This window comes from Puma concolor, chromosome E4 (assembly GCF_028749965.1).
Source record: "Puma concolor isolate L17-30 chromosome E4, mPumCon1.1.hap2, whole genome shotgun sequence".
NCBI lineage: Eukaryota > Metazoa > Chordata > Mammalia > Carnivora > Felidae > Puma > Puma concolor.
Window position 1 is genome coordinate 59,588,436 of NC_141683.1, and position 20,686 is coordinate 59,609,121.

Genomic DNA, 20,686 nt, shown 5'->3' on the forward strand with positions numbered 1-20,686 from the left:
GGGAATGCATGACTAAGATGAACAGATGAGCAGAGGAACTCACAGCGGAGGGGAGGGGAAGGACCATGGAGTAGGCGGTAGTGCTGGGCGGGGCCTCAGGCGGGGAGGAGGAGCCCGGGGCCGTGCGGGGGTGGGGGGGTGGAGGGGGGTGTGGGCGTGCATCCTCTGTGGCTGGAGACCCTCACCGGCTGTTGGTGGTGGCTGGAAACACGGTGACACACACGTGTCACATTTACCCGCTGGAGCTTTGATCCACGCGGCCTGACTCCACACCCACCCCGTGACAGAGGCTGTCCAGAAGGGACCTGTGCCTCCCCTCGGTGACCGTTACCTCCCCACCAGGAGGTGCGGCCAGGCAGGGTCTTGGCCGGTTCTGGTGATTACATGTTTTCAAGTAACTTGGTGGCAGATGCAATTTACTTTTTATTGGTCGTTTATTATTGGTCATGTGGCGTAAAGATACAAATTGACTGGGCCAGTTTACGTGATCTGGCCCTTCTAAGTGACATAATAAACTCCTTCTGCCTTCGTTTTAGTACATTAATTTTACTCTATCTTGCTAATTTTGGAGGTCACATGTTTGTCCCAGTCTATTGGAAATCTAAAGATGCAACTCTGTGTGTGTGTGTGTGTGTGTGTGTGTGTGTGTGTGTGTGAGAAAGAGAGAGAGAGAGAGAGACGTGGGGGGGGGAGGGAGAGAGAAAAAACAGCAGTAGGACAGGAGGGAAGAAGAACAGAGAACAGGACTAGAGGAGAGAGCCGGAAACACTCTAAGAAAGTGGAAGGAGTCGGGGGGCGCCTGGGTGGTTCAGTCAGTTAAGCGTCTGACTTCGGCTCAGGTCATGATCCCGTGGCTTGTGAGTTCGAGCCCTGAGTTGGGCTCTGCGGTGACAGCTCGGAGCCTGGATCCCGCTTCGGATTCTGTGTCTCCCTCTCTCTCTGCCCCTCCCCCGCTTGTGCTCTGTCTCTCTCTCTCAAAAATGAATAAATGTTAAAAAAAAAAAAAAAAAAAAAAAAAAAGGAAAGTGGAAGCGGAGAACCCGCCGGGGCAGGTGTCGTGACCTCCACTGAAAGGGGTTGCTGCTAATACACAGTCCTCCCAGCAAATCCTTGCAACTGGGGGCTGGCTCCCATTCTGCAGGTGGGCAGAGTGAGGCTTTGTGAACCTGCCCAAGCTCACGTGGCTGGTAGGCAGCTCGTCGGGTTCCGAGGAGGCGAAGGCGGGACTCAGAGGGAGCCACCCATCAAGTCCAGCAAGCGGCCAGTTTGGCCCAGGGTTTCTCAAGCTGGCACTGCTGACGTTCTGGGTTGGGTCACACTTTGTGGGGACGGGGGGCCGCCCTGGGCAGCACCCCTGGCCTCTGCTCACTAGATGCCGGTGGCTCCTCCCCAGTCGTGACCACCCAGAATGTCTCCAGACATCGCCACGCGTCCCCGGGGGGACACGTCGTCCCCACCGAGAACCCCAGCTAGAAAACTCCGCAAACTAAGTTGGCAGATGAGCCAAAAGAGAAAAGACCACGTAGGAAGAATGGCTGACTGGAGGGAGATTCGGTGGGAATGTTGGTGTCCTAAACCGGCCACGTGGGGAACGTCATGTGACCCGGGGAGAACTGTACCCCCAGTGAGGGTGTGACGTGGTCGCTTAACCCGGCAGCTCATCGGGTTTTCGCGGCACGTGCGGGTGGACGCGGCCCCGGCTCCGAAAACGGGGCTCGGTGAGGGAAAGCGGCTGGCTCTGGGGGATGGGTGGTTACGGTGCAGGGTCACCAGTGCCACCGGGAGAGCGTCCGTCCGTGGTAGCGCACTGTCCCCGAGGTGGCTGGAGTCGACCTCGGCTCTGTCCTGTTTGCGGTGGAGGCGTCTTAGCCACACGGACCGACGTCGCTATCTTAGGGGCCGGTCTTGCAGCAGGACAGCTAAGCGTCGGAGCCCCTGTGTGCGTAATGACTTTTCGGTTACACGAGACGTCGTGGGAGGCTCTTCTGGGACGTGGGGTCGTGCTTGGGCTTATGCCTGAAAATGAGCTGCTGGGGAAAAGACAGAGCTTCAGAAGCCAGTTAAGAGCACGGAAGGCAAAAGAAGCCCCTCTGTTCGGGCCTCTAATGACGTGCAGGGACACAGGGAGCTGCTGTCATTCTGTATTTTCCTTTGAACCTGCAGCAGGCCTCAATGAGGCTAAGTTTAAAACATGAGGTTTCAAACCTACAAAATCCGTGTCTTTCCTTGGGCAGATGGGGGATGTTCTGTATCTTGATAGAGCCATAGATTTGTGCGTTTCATCGTATATAAGTTTTACAAAAAATGAAATGGAGGGTAACTGGGCAGCACCCTGGCCCGTGGCGGCCTCTCTGACTCTGGGAGACTGACCCCTCGGGAGCCGGCCTCCGGCCCCCAGCATCCCGGTGGGACTCGGGGCTCAGCTGGGAGAGGTTATGGTCACGTCCCACTGGAATTGCTCGTGGCCGGGACCTTAGTCAGCGGGTGAAACAAATCCCATTTATTATAGAAAAGGAGGAGTCTTGCCATAAAATAATAATAATACCTGGATGTTGAGAAGAGCCAGAAGGATTACGTGTGGAGGACCGCTTATTAATTGTAATTATTTTTACAACCGCCAGAACAGGGCTGGTCAAAGGAGCCGGGGGCAGTTAACATTCCCTGGCCCGGCTTTGCTGCGCTGCTGCCCCTGGGGTGTCTTGAGGTCAGAGAGCCTGCACACGGTTTAAAAGGGCAGAGAAAAATAGAAATCTCTGCCTTGTTTCTTTTTAAGAGTGAAGGAAACCTCCTAGGCAGCCCTCAATCCCACCCTAGCAGACCCCCTCACGTTTCGTTGGCTGGGATGGTGCCACACAGGTCAGTGTCTCGGCCATGACTTGGCAAGAGGTAGGAGACCACCAGAATGGCCCGATTCATCTCTCGGGACTCAGAAGGGCCCAGTGTCCCCGTTCAGTCATAGCAGTTGGGAGCAGCACGAACGATCGGGGTTCCCGTTTCCAGGAAGGAAGGGGGAAAGGTCGGTGGACAGGCAGAGACCAGGCTCTGCCCCCGCCATGTGAAGAGGCACGACGCAGGCCTTTTCCTCAGTCTGGCTCCCGAGTTCTTGGGGCCAGGGCTTCTGTGCTTCCCACGTTACAGATGAAGGCCACCCAAGGTCACACAGCTTGTAGACGGGAGAGCTGCCCTCTGGACCCAGGGATCCCAGCTCCAAAGGCATGCTTCTTTCCCTGGGCTGCTCGGACTTTGCAAGATGCAAACCCAGGTACCAGCGTAAGACACTGATTGTTTCATCCCAGGCCACGTGCAATAATAGATAGCCGTGACCCATCCCAGGGTCCCCGCGAGATCCTCTTTTCAGATCCCACACCCGGGGAGCGTGCAGCCGGACATCAGCAGCTCCTGGCTCACCTCCGGTTAGGAAGGCCCTTCAGGGGCGCCTGGCTGGCTCAGTCGGTGGAGCATGCAACTCTTGATATCAGGGTTGTGAGTTCAAGTCTCATGTGGGGTGTACAGATTATTTAAAAATCTTTTTTTTTTAATTTTTTAATGTTTATTTATTTTTGAGAGAGAGAGAGAGACAGAGCATGAGCGGGGCAGGGGCAGAGAGAGAGGGAGACACAGGATCCGAAGCAGGCTCCAGTCTCTGAGCTGAGAACACAGAGCCCGACACGGGGCTCGAACTCATGAACGGTGAGATCATGACCTGAGCTGACGTCGGACACCCAACTGACTTGAGTTACCCAGGTGCCCCCCAATTTTTTTTTTTTTTTTTTTTTTTTAGAGAAGCAGGGACACCTGGGTGGCTCAGTGGGTTAAGCGTCTGACTTTGGCTCAAGTCATGATCTCACGGTTCGTGGGTTCGAGCCCCACGTCGGGCTCTGTGCTGACAGCTCGGGGCCTGGATCCTGCTTCGGATTCTGTGTCTCCCTCTCTCTCTGCCCCTCCCCTGCTTGCGCGTGCGCGCTCTCTCTCTCTCAAATATAAATAAACGTTTAAAAAAATTTTTAAAAAAGGGAAAGTCTTTCACAAAGGGTGTCGATGGGGGAAGCCTTCCCTCCAAGAGGGTGGGCAAGCAGCATGTGGCAGTCAGGCCGTGGGCCCCGTCCCTGCGCTGCTGGTGCCCCGGGGTGACTCAGGACGGGAGATGTGGGATCCTTGGCCCCGTTCATTTTCTGCCATCCTGTCTGTACCAGGTGGCATCAGCGTGGCCACCCCTGTCTTTTCCACAGGCTGCCCTCATGGGGAAACCCTAGTATTCATTAAATAGCATTTCCTTTGGATAAAATGTCTGGGTGGGGAGGGTGTGGTTTGCTTTCAACCCCATGATCTAAATCCTCCCTGGCTTCCCCCCTGCCCCCCCCCCTCCCCCGGCGCCTCCGTGCGGTGCTGAGCTCCGTGCAGGTTCCCCACGGGGCGGGTGCTGGCTCACACCTCCCCGCACCCCAGAGCTGCCTTCCTCCTCAGCGACTCCTGGGCCATTGCCTCCGATCTCTTAAGACCTAGGTGTATGTGCGTCTCCCGCAGGAAGCCTGGGCTGACCCGCCTTCTGGAACAGGTGCCCCGCCAGTGTGAACCTGGAGCCCTCCAGGCCTCCCTCCTCTGCTCAGGGCCGAGGGATTAAAAATCACCCCTGTTGTGTAGACTCTGGGACAAGACGGTTTGCGAGGAGTCGCTGGCGTGTCACTGGGGGCTGTGGGGCCAGATCGTCTGGGTTTACGTCTTGTGTCTTCCCCTTATCTTGGGCAGGCTGCTTATTCTTCCTCTGCCTTAGTGCCCTCGTCTGGAAAATGAGGGGGATGATAACACCCACCGCGTCAAGCAGTCGTTGGCGAGGATTCCATTTAGCTCTTACACCCCAGACGCATACTCTGCCCACGTGTCTGTCTCCCGCCACGTCTTCTCACTGCCTCTCCTGTACGTAGCACAGGCGTTCAGAAGGCCTTCGGTAAATGTCCATCGATTGAATGAACCCCCTAGTCCGTCAATATCATTCTGGCTTTTTCATGACCCTCTGGAAACGAATCAATCTCAGGTTGATGTCAGCAACACAGAAGTGATCTGGCTTCATGCACGATCCCTTAGGACTCCTGTAGGTGCCCCGAGATGACCCACAGCCCCGAATATGATTGGGCTCTGGCATTGTGACTCAGAAACAGGACCGCCTGAGCCCTGGGTTCATCCTGGCCTCCAGCTCCTGGCTGATGACGGGTCCTACAAAGCGTGGTAACACGGCAGAGTCTGTGACTTGTCCGGGAAAAGTTGGGAGAAGGGACTGTCTTCGGAGCCCCGTGACTGGGTTGGATGGAGAAATTCAACAAAGCTCCCTACCTCGGAGAGCACGGGGTGCCTGTTCGGGTGCGTTTTCTCTATTTTGACTCCTCTCTCTCGCCCCCTCCGTCCTTTCCCTAGCTACTATGCTGTCCTGTACCCCATGGTGTACCCCATGAAGATCACGGGGAACCGCGCTGTGATGGCGCTCGTCTACATATGGCTTCACTCCCTCATCGGCTGCCTGCCACCTCTCTTTGGTTGGTCGTCGGTGGAGTTTGACGAGTTCAAGTGGATGTGTGTGGCTGCGTGGCACCGGGAGCCCGGCTATACCGCCTTCTGGCAGATCTGGTGTGCCCTCTTCCCCTTTCTGGTCATGCTGGTGTGCTATGGCTTTATCTTCCGCGTGGCCAGGGTCAAGGCACGCAAGGTGCACTGTGGCACCGTGGTCATCGTGGAGGAGGACCCCCAGAGGGATGGGAGGAAGAACTCCAGCACCTCCACCTCCTCCTCCGGCAGTAGGAGGAATGCCTTTCAGGGCGTGGTCTATTCCGCCAACCAGTGCAAAGCCCTCATCACCATCCTGGTGGTCGTCGGTGCCTTCATGGTCACCTGGGGCCCCTACATGGTTGTCATCACCTCTGAGGCCCTCTGGGGGAAGAACTGCGTCTCCCCGACCCTAGAGACCTGGGCCACGTGGCTGTCCTTTACCAGCGCCATCTGCCACCCCCTGATCTATGGGCTCTGGAACAAGACGGTTCGCAAGGAGCTGCTGGGCATGTGCTTTGGGGATCGGTATTACCGGGAGCCGTTCGTGCAGCGGCAGAGGACTTCCAGGCTCTTCAGCATTTCCAACAGGATCACAGGTAACCTGGGGACTTGCGGGGAGGGGGAGGCCCACCTCAGGCGGGAGGCCCTCTGCCGTGTTGACGGGTGAGCTCTCAGACCGACGGCGGCCTCGAGGCTCCGAGCACGGTGTGCGTCGGGGGAGGAACGTCCCGGCGCGTCCCCCGTGATTCCCAGGCGGCTTTCGGCAGGGGACACCAGAGTTCAGAAGTCCGTTTTCGGGGTCCCCAGCCACGGCACGCTGTCCTTTCTACAGACAAAAGAACCCAAGCATTGGACCGGGGTCCCCTCCGCTGTTGGCCAGTCCCTTCGTGTCGGTGTTCTGTAAAGCAGAGTCCACCTTCAGGCACCCCCGCCCCTCCTCGGCTCCTCCCCCCCCATCGCGCTCCTCCCCCCCCATCGCGCTCCTCCTCCCCCATCGCGCTCCTCCCCCCCATCGCGCTCCTCCCCCCCATCGCGCTCCTCCCCCCCCATCGCGCTCCTCCCCCCCCATCGCGCTCCTCCTCAGGCCTCTCATGCTGGTCAGCGGTTTCCTCCTGCCGGTGCCAGTAATTCACATGTGTCGGCGCCAAACCCCAGCCCTCCGCCCTGCCGCCTTGAAATGGCACTGTCCCCTGTGTATAAAGCTGCTCCATCCGGTAACTGATCTGGGAGCTAACAAGCTTCTGGAGGTGATCCTCTCACCTTTGGTGAGACCCAGAGGACTCGCTCTAGGCAGGGATAGATTTTTTTTTTTTTTTTTTTTTTTAGCCCTTTTTATTTGGAAATAATTGTAGACTTGGAGAAGAGCTGGGAAGAGAGGACAGAGACTTCCCACCCACCCCGCTCCTCCTGGCGTTCACATCTGGCCGAATCATAGCAGTTACCAAACCAAGATATTAACATTGGGGCAGTGCTGTTAACTGTGCACTGCTTGAGGCAGATTTCCCCCGTGTCCCCAGTCAGGTCCTTTTGCTGGTCCAGGATCCGGTTCGCGATCAGGTCATGGCTCCCTTTGTCCTCTTGAAGCTTTGACAAGTCTTTGTTCTTCCCTTGTCTTCTGTGACATTGGCACTTTTTTAGAGTACTGCTAAGGGGGTTTTTAGGATGCCCTTGGTTTGTGTTCAGCTGATGTGTTGTCAGGATTAGAATGAGGTTCTACGTCTTTGGCAGGAATGCCGGGGGTGGGGGGGTGCTGTGGTCTTCTCCGTGATCACATCAGGGGCACATATGTCATTATGTCTTATTACTGGTTTAGGTTGCCTTGACATCTCGGTTGATGCCTTGGCTCAGGCTGCTATCACCAAACACCATAGACTAGGAGGCTTAAACCATAGACCTGTATTTCTCACATTTCGGGCGACTGGAAGTCTGAGATCAAGGTGCCACGTGGTTGGAGCCCGGTGAGACCACTCTTCCTAGCTGTCCCCTTGCTGCATCCTCACGTGGATATGGGGAGATGGGACAGGGCAAGCCCTGTGGTCTCTTCTTAGGAGGCCCCCACCCTCATGACCTCATCTGCTCCGGATTACCTCCTGAAGGCCCTACTTCTGGATACCATCATACCGGGGTTAGGGCTTCAGTGTATGAATTTTGGGGGGAACACACTGAGTCTGCACAGTTCAGGAGGCATCTGCCAGGTTTCTCTGTCGTAAAGTCACTGTTTTTTCCACTGTAATTAAGAAATACACTGGGGGAGAGCCTTCGAGGCCCTGCAGATACCTTGTCTCTCCCTCAGCCTTCACCCACTACTCTTAGCATCCACTGGTGGATCTTGCCTCCAGCGGTTATTACCGTGTTGTTCCGATGGGGAAGTAGCCGGATTTTTAGGGCCATGTTTGAGGGAGATTATCACCCGGATGAGCTGTTGGAAGAGAGATTTGAGGGCGCTTGGATCGACTGGGAAAAGCTAGTTCAGGTTACAGTTCTCTTCTTTTTCTGGGTGACTTTGGGCAGCTCAGACCGCTCGAGAGAAAGGTTCCTGTTCGTGGAATAGAGAGGCCTTCCACCTTCCCTCTCGAGAACGAATTCCCCAGGGTTGCGCGTACTCAGCGGTAGTATTGTTGGGAGATCTTTTCCACGAGGCGGTAAGAAACCAACATCACTGATTTATTTTGTGGGCTGATGGAGTGTTACTTCTTGAGAGAGGAAGGAAGTCGGGGGCTTTTCCTTCTTTTTCTCCTTTTTTTTTTTTTTTTTTTTTGTAAATAGGCTCCATGCCCAACATGGTGCTTGAATTCATGACCCTGAGATCAAGAGAGGGAGTTTTCATTCTGAGCAGAGGAGAAGAAGAACCTTTCCGAACCCCAGTATTGTAACCACCGAAATGCCCATCGCCTGCCCCTGCAAGTCCCTGTTGTCAAGTACGACTTGTGAGCCAGGACTGCATTCACGGTCTGGCTTCATTTCTCCAAGTAACTTACTCAGGTTTGGTAAAATCACTCCTCTTTTAGGCAAAAAGTGTATGTTTTGCCCTCCATTGAAGTGAAGAGTGGGGAAAGAGAAAGAGGGAAGAGAATAGAGGAGGAGAGGGTAGCCAGCACCAAAACAAACATCGGATTTTGGCCAGCATTTTCCACGCAGGTCGCCTGTGGTGGTGTCGGCAGAGGCCGTGGGGCCGGGAGAACGCCGGGACGCCCGCTGTGGTTTGGTGGGCAGGTTCGTGGCAGCTGGTGGCCGCCTCCTCGCTGAGGGACGAGCAGTCTTGTGGGAGGCTTTTGGGTTGCAGAGTGTGTGGGCCGATGGGCTCTGTGTACTTGGCCTTCCCCAGCTCCTGAGTGTTGGACACGGAGCAGAACTCTGCTGCCCTTGATCCAAGCCCCGCCCGCCCCGGGAATGCCCACGCCCTTCTGGGCCAAAGAGGGAGGCCCGGCCTCCACCTCTGGGCCTCGGTCCCTCTGGCCGAGCCAGGGAGCGCGGACCCTCCTCTGACGCCCCCTGTGGGCCTGGCTTGCATCCGCCCAGACTCCTGAACCCCAATCCGCTTTCTGTCCCTGGAGCCTGCATTCTGGGCCTCCTCCCTCACCTCCGGGAGTGCTGAGCTCGGTGGTAGCAGAGGGAAAGAGGGGGGTAAGACCCCTTCCAAAGGAGCAACAGAGGTCTGGAGGGTCTGTCTTGTTCCTCTCCGTTTGCGGGGCCACCTGGCTGCTGCTCGCTCACAAGCGGTCAGCCCAGCCACGGCGGTCTGGCCCCCGTGACTCCTCACACTGCCGGAGACCAGGGCATGTTCCGGCTTTCACCACAGCCTCAGAGATGGTGTCCAAACCCCACCGCGGCCTCGGCCAGCCCACTTGGCAGTAGACTGTCCCCCACGGGCCCCTCCCCGAGCCAGGCTTCCCACGGAGACATGGCCACATTCTGAGGCTGGGGCCCTGGACGGGACCAACGTGTCTGGAACCTCCTCTGGTGCCCATCTCTACAGCAGCACCCAGCAGGGCCCTCTGCACCAGTGTGGTTCCCGAGTTCGTGAAGGGGTGGTCCTGAGAGAAGCCCCCGCCCCCCCCCCCCCCCCCCCCAGTCGTGTCCTCCTTAGCTCCAGGGAAGGCAGGAAAGCGCTTTCTCCATCACCTCGCACCCTCTGAAAACTCAGGACGGAAGTAAAGGTCGGAGCCAGTAAAGATCCGAGCCGTCTCCTGTCTGTAAGGGGACCGTGGGGGTGGGTGGCGGCGGTCTCTTCGGCCTGCTAGGCTGTAGGTGTTCCTCGCGAGGCCAGAGGACTTTGACTTTGTGTGCTGCCTTGTTAATTGCTAAGAGCTCCTTCTCGTGACCTCCGTGGTCTCCGGAGCGTCCGGCTCTTTTGTTCCTGGAGTCGTCATTCTCCCCGTGTTCTAACTCGCGCAGAATTCTTTGTTTTCTTAAGCTCCCTCCACAGTCTCCGCTGAGATCCGTTTCTTTCCCTTCTCCCTCCCGTATTCCTTCTTCTCCTTCTCTCAAGCTGGGGCCTCTCCTGGAGTGTCCAGTGACGAGGCCCTGGGCTCGGGTGGAGGCCCCGCATAGGGAGCAGGAGGCGCTCGGCCCCCCGGGGAGGGTCCTCCCTCTCCTGCTGAGCGAGCTGAGGGGCGGGGGTCCCACTGTTAGCTCCGCAGCCTGGCATCGTGTTCTCGCTTTCTCCGGTGATGCCTTGGCCCGTCCCGGGCCTGCTCCTCTCGCCGTCCTGCCGGCGAGGCGTCCGGGCTGGGCGGAGCCGGAGGAGGGGACCCGCCCCTGCCCAGAGACACTTTCCCTCCGGCCCCACCTGCCGCGGGGGCTCCTGGCCTCCGGTTCCTCAGCTTCCGGGCCCAGTGCGAGAACCGGCCTCCCCCCCCCAGGCCTCCCCGGCCGCTGGCCTCCGCTCCCTGGGTCCGGCCCGAGGTCCTCGTCGGCACCTTCCCGTTGGCGGGCACTCTCTCCCGCTTGGCGCTTCACGCCTCCGGAACGCAGATTCCCCTCTGCCGCTCGGACCTCAGGAGGTCGCGGCGCGTCCGCGTTGCGCGTTTAACCGGAAGATGGTCTCCCAAGACCGCTGCCTCGCGCTCTCCCTGCCACCCGCCTTGTCGGGGTGTGTCGTTGTTGGGAGAGCTTCCTCTTTGGGGGAGCCACGCCCCCGGGGCAGGAACAGGGGCAGAGGGGGAGAGGGCGGCCGGGGGCTCCCCGTCTTGCGGTGGGTTGACGGCGCGGCTTGCGAGTGACAGAGGGGACAGGAGAGCAGGAGGGGGGGCCGGTGGGGACCGCTGGAGTGGGAGGGACGGGGGCTGCCCCGGCGGGACCCGGACCGTGCTGACGGCGCCGACTCTGCCTTCCAGACCTGGGCCTGTCCCCACACCTCACGGCGCTCATGGCAGGCGGACAGCCCCTGGGGAACAGCAGCAGCACCGGGGACACCGGCTTCAGCTGCTCCCAGGACTCAGGTAAGCCTCCCGCGCGTCACACGCCCTGGGGCCCGCTTAGGAGCCGGCGGGAGGGACCTCCCCACGCAGGTGCCTTTCTGGTTGCGGCTTTGAGCTCGCCAGCGTCTCCGGGCCTCGGTTTCCGCCCGTATCAAACTGGGATTTCCCTTCCTCTTCTCTCCGCCACATGGGGTTGTTGTGAGATCCAAACGAAGCGAACCCCTTTGAGAAGCTGAAGTGCCGCGTGCCCGTGAGTTGTTACCCTGAGTGTGACACCCTCGGCCGCCACGGGCTCTGGGGTCCAGCTGCCTGGTGTTCAGTGTCTCATTGGCCTTTTCTGAGCTGTGCCATCTGGGGCAAGTTGCTTAATCTCTGAGCCTTGGAGCACCCCGGCTGTGAACTGGGGGTAGCTGGCCCCCATCACGGCAGCTCCCCTGAGGCCACATCCCTGGCTCACCACCCTGGCCTGCTTTGTACCCTGCCTTTGAGAAACTCGGTCTCCCCGAAGGGACACGTCCCCGGCACAGATGCTCCCCGTCCCCCGTGGCTGTCCCCAGGGGACCCTGCGGGCCGAGCTCCTCCTTCAGGAAGTCCGCCTAGCATGCCGCTGGGCACCTCACCAGGCCCTGGTGAGAGGCGGTGGGCAGAGGCGTCTGCTCCCTGTCCTGGGGCCTGTGCCCACGAGCTGGGCCGTAGGGAGTGGGGCCGAGCTGGAACAAGGCGCAGAGGGCTGGGCAGTGGGGGGGGTTGCTCCATCCCCGCTGCCCGGAGCTTGTGAAAACTCCTCTCTGCCTTGACCTGAGTCTCCCCCCGCCTCAGCCTGGGACCTCGACGCTGGGGTGGGCCGTGGGCAGGGACCGAGACCAGGCCTTCTGGCGCGGACAGTTTTCGCTGGAGGCAGAATGTTCTCTGAGAATGTTCTTTCACCCGTCAGCCAGCGGGTTGAACCACCGTCACACCGTCTCCTCTTGCCCTGCGTCCCTCGTGTGATTTGAAGGAAGGGAAGGTCTGTGGGTCACTCCCCAGGCTCTTTGCCCATTCGCAGATGACCAGCAGGGATCCGGAGGCAGTGTGAGATCCATTCATTCAACAAATGTTTACGTGCCCAGCCCTCGCTCTGGCCAGACTCTGTACTAGGTTCCAGAGATCCAGTGGTGAGCTGTACTCCTGGAACTTTCTGTGGACCTGGCAAGACGGCCCGTCATCCCACGTGCTTTCAGTAATTCTGCTATTAAAGATTATAACTGTGAGGGCAGCTTTGGAAGGGAGAATTAGAGCAGCTTCTTGGAGAGTGACATTGAACCCTGAAGAGCAAGGAGGTGGCCAGGCAGAAGGCATAGGCGTCGTAGCCGGAGAAGGGGCATGGCCTGGGCCGTCACACGGACCCGAGCGTGTGTGACTTCCAGCCCCGCCGTTTATTGGCTGTAGTCGTGCCTCCCCGATTAGCTCCTGCCGTGTGCCGAGCGCTGTGCCGCATCTTTCCACGCCTCAGCTCACGGTCCTCAGCCAATCCGTGAGGTGGACCGAACTACCATCCCCGCGTCGCAGCCTTGAGGACGCTGAGGGATTCGGCACCTGCCCGAGATCCTAGGTCCGCGTGGAGCGCAAACTGGTGCTCTGACTCCCAGGGCATGATCTTTCTGGAGGCCAGGCGGTGATGCCTCTGCGGCTTGCTCTGAAACAGCAGGAGGACCCCGGGGCTGCCCTGTCTCCCTCGTTTCCCCAGCACTGAGGCCTTGAAGGATTGAAAGCTGGAGACCGGGATGGAACGAGGCTGGGGACGGTGTCAGGCCAGGGTCCCGGCTCAGGCCAGCCCTCTCTAGTATGACCCCCTGCCTCCCTGCCTTTGTTTCCCTGCTCTTTTAGGGGGTATATTTTTCAATTCTTTTTTGATCCTCAAAGAACTCTACCTTTTCCTGTTTGAAATGTTGATTTAGCACAACATATTTTAACAGTGACGGGAATTCAGACCGTAAGAAGGATCCTCAGAACACAGAGCTCTGAGGGCCCTGCCCCGCACTGAGCCCTGCCCCCGCCCCTCCCTCCCAGGCCCGGCCGACTTCACACTGTGTGTGTGTGTGTGTGTGTGTGTGTGTGTGTGTGTGTGTGTGTGTGGCAGCCCCACGGGCCCGCTGCAGACTCCCCGGGATGACACCATGCACACGGTGTCCCTCGGGCACCTGCACATGCTGTGGGCCATGGTCGCACCTGTTGGTGGGATTGAATATGTGGGGACGAGGAGGCGAGAGAGGTAGAGAAGGAGGCGGCGAGGAGGACCTCGCACCCCTGGTTCCGTGTGCACAATCCACCCTTGGTTTCAGGGACAGATGTGATGCTGCTCGAGGACTACACGTCGGATGACAACCCTCCCTCCCACTGCACTTGCCCCCCCAAGAGGAGGAGCTCGGTGACATTTGAGGATGAAGTGGAACAGATGAAAGGTTGGTCTGTGGCTCACTGCTTTGGGACAGCCCGGGGCGGGGCGGGGCGGGGGGCAGCAGAGGGAAAGGATCCAGGGAAGATTCCTTGGCTCAGCCCTGCTCGCACCCCCAGCGTTCCAGGGCTCCCCGCTGTGCCGGCCACCGTGACCGCTCCCGACCCTGCCGGCCTCACTTGTCCCCGGGCCTCCCCTTGTTGGGGCATGCGGCCCCCGGGCTGGGAAGGTGGGGCTGTCGGACTCTAGATAGATGCGCACGCGCACGCACAGCCCCCATCCTGATTCCCATCTCCTCCCTCGGGAAGCCGCCGGACTGGAGAAAACTTTCTGAGCCCTCCACAGTCTGTCCCCTTTGCGGACGCGGTGTGGGTATAAATCTGAACTTGCCCTCTCTGAGCCTCGGCTTCCTCACGGGGAAAATGGAAGCAGTGGCCCCACGAGTTCTCCCCCCTGAGCAGAGGCTGTCGCCTCGACCATCTGTCGTCCCTGGAGTCGATGAGGGCGTGTGAGCCCGTGAGGGGAGTGGGCTCCCGCATTCCGTCTCCCGCGTGTCCTTGTCGCCTCTGGGACGTAGGGTCTGGTTTCCCATCCGGACAAGCGTGTTAGAAGAGCGACAGGGGACCATCCAGACCGCCCACGACGTAAGACCCTGTCCTCTGGATCCCCGCACGCGAGGGCGGCCGCCAGAACCACTGGGTGGGATGTGGGAGAGTCGGGATCAGGACAGCGGACTGTGGCCGTCGACATGGGTCCCGTCAGAGCTTTAGGATCGTAGGGAATCCCACCTCTTCTCCTGCCCCCCTCCGTGACTCCTTCCCGACTGGGGCGGTCGCAGAGCTCAGGAGGCAGATTGGCCACTCTGACGGCAGAGTAGACTCAGGAACAGAGGACGGCCTGCAGCCTCATGGGCTCTGTGATATATTAGCCCGGAACCAAAGCATGAAGGACTCCCCCCCCCCCCCAGACTGCCCAGCCCACGGGGGCCAGTCTGGCCCCTTCAGACCCACTTAGTGGGGATGGCGGTTCTGAGGGCCTGTCTGCCGGCAGGGAGGAACAGGGCCGCCCTCGGGTCGCAAGTGAGAGGGGCAGGGAGAGGCGATGTGTGCCCCCCCACTCTTTGCTCCATTCTTGTGTCCGGCTGCAGACTCCCTGAGGCGGGGTGATGGGTGGATGTTGCCTCCTCTCCGGAAGAACATGAGGGGTAGGAGACACGCCGTCGGGAAAGCTGGCAGTGAGGGCAGTGGTGATGAGCGGCGCTGGGCGTGATGTTGCAGACTCACCTCTCTCTGTTTTTAGTTGTCGGGGGTCCTGGTCCTGGGTGGGGCACGCGGACCTCTGTGTTCCTTCCGACCCGAAGGCCCTGGGGGGTCTGAGCCTGTGTGGCCGGGAGAGAGCCCACGCTCAGGATCGTGGAAGTTTGTAGCGTAGACGTTGTGTGGTCCTCGGGAGCTGGAACACCAGAGAACTCGTTCAGAGATGGAGAATTTTGAATACCCTCACCCGGGAGTATTTATCAAGCCTTTCTCACGGGCCAGACCCGAACATCTCAGAAGGACCTGTTTACCGACCGCAGAAACCTCCTGGAGAGGGGCGCCGGGGCCTTCTCGCTACAGATGGGGAAGCATCGGTTGGGATACTTCCAGGCGTCCCCTGCTAGTAAATGGGGAGTCGAGGATTTCGGCCCCGGGGAATCTGACCGCAAAAGCTATGCCCTCAACCCCCTCGGTGGTGAGGCGTCAGCCGGAATATTCCCGCTAGCCCTCGGTCCCAGCCCTCCGCTGACAGTGTCTCTGCTTCTCCCTCAGATGCTGCCAGGAACCCTATTTTGCACGTGAAAGCCGAAGTGCACGAGTCCCTGGACAGTTACGCAGCCAGCTTGGCCAGAGTCATCGAGGCCGAAGCCAAAATCAACCTGTTCGGGGAGGAGGCTTTGCCAGGGGTCCTGGCGGCCGCGCGGACCGTCCCGGGGGCTGGCTTCGGGGGCCGCCGAGGCAGCAGGACTCCGGCGAGTCAGAGGCTGCAGCTGCAGAGCATCGAAGAAGGGAACGTTTTGGCTGCGGAACAGAGATGAGAGCCCGGGGTGGACCGTCTGTCCCGCGGGGTCGCCCGGGGACAGAACACCTGAGGTGTGGCCAGCAGGAAACACCGAACGGCGTGTCTCGTGAGGCCGCGCGTGGGCTCCTTGGAGGTCCTGGCGATGGGACCAGCGGCGTCTGAGGCACGAAGGAAAGCGGGCGGAGGTGTGGCCAGGACTTTCCAGGAGGTGGGGCGTAGAAGGGACTAGAGACCAGGGCTGGGAAGGAAACCACCAGGTGGCTGACTCCCTCATCCTGACCCGGGCGCCCGGCAGGGATCTCAGATGGTGAGCCCTTCCCAGCGCGCTTCGGGGGACAGCACGTCCTAACCACGCGAGACCAGCCCCCGGCGTCTGCGTGGTTGATGCGGCCCCCGTGGGACTGGGGTTCTGCACTGAATGGTCCCCAGAGGAGACCCTGGAGCAGGGCCGGTCAGATGGGAGTTCCCACACTTCCATCCCGGTTGTGACCTTGCAGCCCGCATGGAGCCACCTGCTGGTGCCAGTAGGGACGATCCACAGGCCACCCCCCTCCGCCCCGGGGCTGAAGCAGCAGGCCTGAGGCTGCTGTTGCTGAGAATGGGGGCCGTTCTGCCTGCCTCTCTATTGACTGATTCTTTCAAAAGAAGGGAAAAACCACTGTCAAAGCCACGAGGAAGGAGCAGGTGCCAGATGTTTCATTTCCAGAATTTAAAACAAAAATGCGTTCGGTTAGGACAGGCCATGCTCCTCCCAGGCAGGAGTGGGGCTGTGGTGCCCAGCACGGCGGGGACACAGAGACACCGTAGTCACACAGGACAGCCTCCTCTGACAGGCTGTGGTGGCCCCGCGACCAGTCAGAATTGCAGCTTCCAGCTGCACAGGGACAGTCCCCCCCCTCCCCCCCCCCCATGCAACGGCTGCTGGTCCCCTGGCCCCAGGGCGTGAGGCAGGATGGAGTGCAGACGTCGCGGCACCTGTGCTCCTGGCCCAGCTCCGCTGCTGCTACCATCTGGGACTTCCTGTCGCCCCTCGAAGCCGTCCATCCGGAAAGTGGGAAAAGGGGGCCGGAAGTGGGATTTGAATGGTCTCCAAGGTCATTTCCAGTTGTGATCTTTGACGTTCTCTGTCTGTAGGTTAGAGATGGGGGCGGTGGAGGGGGGGAAGTGGACCCTCCCATGGGTGCAGGCACATCTTTCCAGATGGTTTCTGATGGGTGCATGAAGCCCTGCGGGGCGGGCGCGGTGTGTGGGCTCGTCAGACCTGTTTCGAGCAGGGTCCTGAGCGACCACCCAGGTGTAGGCTCGGAGGAAGAGGTGGAAGGGGAGCGTCGGGAATGTGATTCGTCTGGTTACAGCGCGCCCGCCTCCCCCTTCGATCTGGGACATTCGTTGATGTGTGGGCTTGCGGTAGTGCTGTGGTGACTTGGGAAGCCGTCGAACCGCCTGGGTCATCAGCCGAGCGCCAGACTTTCCCCGCTCTGGCAATTCTAGGCGGGCCACAGGGGGCAGATTCGCGGAGATCCAGCCGCCCCAGGAAGGACACTCCGTTGTGGTGTTTTCTTCCGGGCCTAGCCAGCTCCTGGTGATGCATCGTCCTTTGGCTGCGCGGTCCCCGGCGCGCAGGTTCCTAAAGCCCTCTCCCGAGGTGAGGGCTCGCTGCCTTCCTGGTGACCGAGCCCATCGGCAGTGCTCCGGGTCAGCAGGGTGCCGGGCACTGGTCTAGGTTCCGGATGGGGTGGGAAGAAGCAGGTGGCTTTTCCAGAGGAGCGGAGGGCACATACGCCTGTGGGATCTGCCCAGACGTGCAGGTCACACGGACTCTGCTCCTGCTACTGGGCGTCATTCCTGAATCTTAGGGCCTCTTACGTTTTCTGTGTGTCTTTTTTCCCACGCTTGTCTAGTAAGGGGACCGTGTTCCCGAGAAACCAGTGTGCACGGAGATGACCTTTAATCTCTAGGCTGGAATAACCTGGGATGGCTTGCCCACGAGGCCGTTTTGAGAGCAGCATGCCGGCTTGGAACCCAGGGGTTGAAGAGCGCTTCCCCTGGGCTGCGCTCGGCTGGGCTCGGCTGGGCTCGGCTGGGCTCTAAGGGAGGAGTCTTGGGACCCCAAGTCCCTGCTGGCGGATCCCAGACTGGCTGCGATTTGCTAGGGTTTCACCTGCGCCTGGCTTTACAGGGTCTGTTTCCCTTTTTTCTGTTGATGCTCCTAGGCACCGCGTACCTACTGTGTGCAAAGCACCAGGCTGGCCTCTGGGCGGTGCCTTTAAAGTGTCTTCCTTCACTCGTTATAATACAGGGAGAGACTCGGGTGATACCGAAGATAATGGCAAAGTCAAGTACTTATTCGTTCACCGGAGGGAGGTGGATATTTCCGGGTAGGGCAGCTGGGGATGGCTCCGTGAGGTAGGTGACGACCTCAGAGGACGCGTGGCAGCTAGAACCGTATTTTGCGTATTCGGGGATCCAGATCTGCTTGGATCCAGCCTGAGTGAGAGCCAGAGCCGGTGAGGAAAGAGGTGGGCGAGGAGAGGAAGAGTCCACAATTTGCACACGTCTGGAGTTTCCGAGAGGCATTTTGGAGGACACCGGATCTCGGTGCAGAAGGTCAAAACCCCAGCTGCCCCCACTCCCCCCGGGTCTGTCGGCGTCATACTGCTGTGTGGTGGCAGCTTGAGACCTTCCTAGGGGACCATAGGGACAGTGGCAGGGTGGACATTTGGGCACACAGTTGCTTAAAAACCTCACTCCCATGTCTTCCCGTTTAAGGCTGTTGTCCATCTCTGCCGCTTCCATCGAGATTGTCATTTGACTGGGTCCCTGCGCTGTGCTGGGGACGCCAGGTCTGGGGGCTCTGGTGGCGCACGCTACAGGGCACACCTAGGCCGCTCCCCCGGCCAGAGGCACGGAGCTCAGGCGCTTGGGGCACTGGCCACCAGGTGGCAGCAGCGTGGCTGTGATGCCGCCCGCAGTTCTAGAAAACCCGAAGGGCAAAGCTGAAGGCTCATCTGCTTCCAGCAGAGCCGGTGCTCAGAACGCTTCGTCCCCTGCCGCCTTCGGCCTTCAAGGCCCCCTGCTTCCCCGGTAGACCCTCCCGGGGCGGATCCTGCTTCTGCTCCGCTGTGTAGGTTACCCGACGTTACCGGTCGTGCAGGGGAGGTGGGCTCGCGGCTGTAAGACCAGGGCCCCCGGCCCTTGTTCTCCGTCCTCATGCCCGGGTCTGCCAAGTAGTCTGCATGGACCTGCGCCACCCGCGAGACTGACTCTGCATTCGTATCGGCCGTGGCCTTCGGGTGGGGCCGAAGAGGGAGGAGACGTGCTTTGATACGGGGAGATCTTGTAAGTCCGCTCGCACTTCACCCGCGAGCACGTGTCCATCCTGACAGCGTGGCCCTGAGATGCTTGCGCCTTCGAGATCCGTCTCCAGACGGACCGCAGGGCGTGCTCGTGTTGGTGGTCGGCCTTGAGACTGGCTGCCTCCCGTCCGAGGCCCCGGGAGGGGGACGTGGCTGCCGAAGGGTGAGGCGGGGCACCGGCGCGTAGCCGGTGGGTGACACGCGTGGGCGCGGCCCGTCCCCTTCGAGCTGCTGCGCCGGCGCTGCAGAGGCGCCCGGCTGAGGCTCTGGTGTGTGCCGGGTCCTGGGGGCCGAGCCCCCGCTGCCGCTCGCGAGCGGGCGTTCTTAGGCCCTTCGGTCTTTCCACGTCGCAGTTGTGATATTTCTCTGGGGGGGACGCGGATTCCAGATGGGTCCCCTCCCAGGTGACGGTGTGGATTGAAGCGCCCTGCACGGGACCGGGCGTGGCTGGTGCCGAGCCCTACGGTGACTTCCCAGTGACCGTGGGTGGGTGCGTTAGGCCGCTTTTACAGGGGCTTCTCCGGGACAGGAAGTGAGAATCTTGGCAACTGTGATCCTAGGCGGGAGGTGCTGGGGGCTGCTGCTGTGGGAATCATGTTGCGTGCATAGCACAGGAGGGTCTTCTGGGAAGAGACACACGGTGAGGAAGGGGAAGGCAATGGACAGGAGGGAGGAGAGGGAGGCAGGTAGCATCTGGAACTCGAGTCTGAAAGGAGCAAAGTGAGCTTTTCTGTTGTAGAGTCCCGAACCACAGCACAAGCTCAGCCTTGACCTCCCTTACAGCTTGAGTCGTGACCTGGGCGCTAAGGACAGCTCTGTCTTGCAGTGACAGTGACTGCTTGGCCATGGGTCTTGGGCTCACAGGATCTTTGGTCCTCTAAGTCCCTGATGGGAGAGGTGGCCCAGGGACAGGAGTCCGTGCTACTATGCACGGCGGATCCGGGACCCCAGGGGAATCCCGTGGGAGACAGAAGGGACCTCACCCTGAAGTAAAGGACAGTGGCTGTCGTATGTGACTACAAGAGGGGACAGAGTCTGACCCCCCCTTCTGGGTTGGGGAGAGGGAACAGAGAATCCAGGGAGCCCTAGGGAAGCCTAGGAATTGTCTGAGGTCCCAGAGTGCATTAAGCCAGAGTCTGGGTCAAACGCCAGGTCTTGGCCATGTCGCTGAGCGAAGGAGCCAGCTTTGCAGCTGGAGGAGGTTGGGGGGGGGGGGGGCGTGAGGTGAGGTGGGGGGAGAAAGTAAAAGTCCTTGTTATCAGACTAGGCCAGCTGCCCTTAGAAGGTAGAAACCATTGTAAACCGAGGAGCTTGGGAGCCTGGAATACCGGCTCGCCAGACCTAAAAAAACCTGCGACCCAAGGAAAGTGGGTTCCTTCGAAAGATTTCAAAGCACAAACTCAAGTCTGCATAAGGTTACCAAGAGCACAGTTTTGCTTAATCATATTTCTAGAACATAATATGCAAAGCTGCTTTCATTTCCCTCAGAATTTTCGTGAATAGTATTAATAGCTTAGGAATTCGAAGACATTTCTGTTTTTCCTTTTCACACCACCATTCTGAAACATCCCAAGTCCCGGGCAAGTGGCCACTCCCGATGAAGACAGCCCCGCGCAGGATGGGCAGCCTGGGCCTGTGTGGCCACAGAGTGTGGTGGAAAGAGCGGGTTTGCCTGGAAACAGGTCTGTCCCTCTGTGATGTGTGTGTGTTCTAGGAGGCGGAGCTGCGCCGTGTTCTGATAACGGACCCCCGGATGCAAAACTTGTTAAAAACCTTCAGAGCAAAACAAAAACAAAGCTAGTCCTGAAATAAATTGCACTTGAAGTTTTGGGATGATTTTTTTTTTTTTAAGGTAAGAAAAATGTTTAGGGTTCTTATAA

At 59.4% G+C, this 20,686-nt stretch overlaps 1 protein-coding gene across 8 annotated transcripts in view; it reads left to right on the forward strand.

Moving 5' to 3' along the window:
* The window catches only part of GPR161 (G protein-coupled receptor 161), a 64,582-nt gene that overhangs the window by 34,153 nt on the left and 9,743 nt on the right, over positions 1-20,686 (forward strand). For all 8 annotated transcript variants that reach the window (XM_086694185.1, XM_086694188.1, XM_086694191.1 and 5 more), the window contains 4 exons: positions 5,410-6,134; positions 10,875-10,979; positions 13,280-13,399; positions 15,201-16,134. In XM_086694185.1, coding sequence (XP_086550311.1) covers positions 5,410-6,134; positions 10,875-10,979; positions 13,280-13,399; positions 15,201-15,466 — 1,216 coding nt within the window. In that variant the 3' untranslated portion in view covers positions 15,467-16,134. The remainder of the gene's footprint in view (positions 1-5,409; positions 6,135-10,874; positions 10,980-13,279; positions 13,400-15,200; positions 16,135-20,686) is intronic.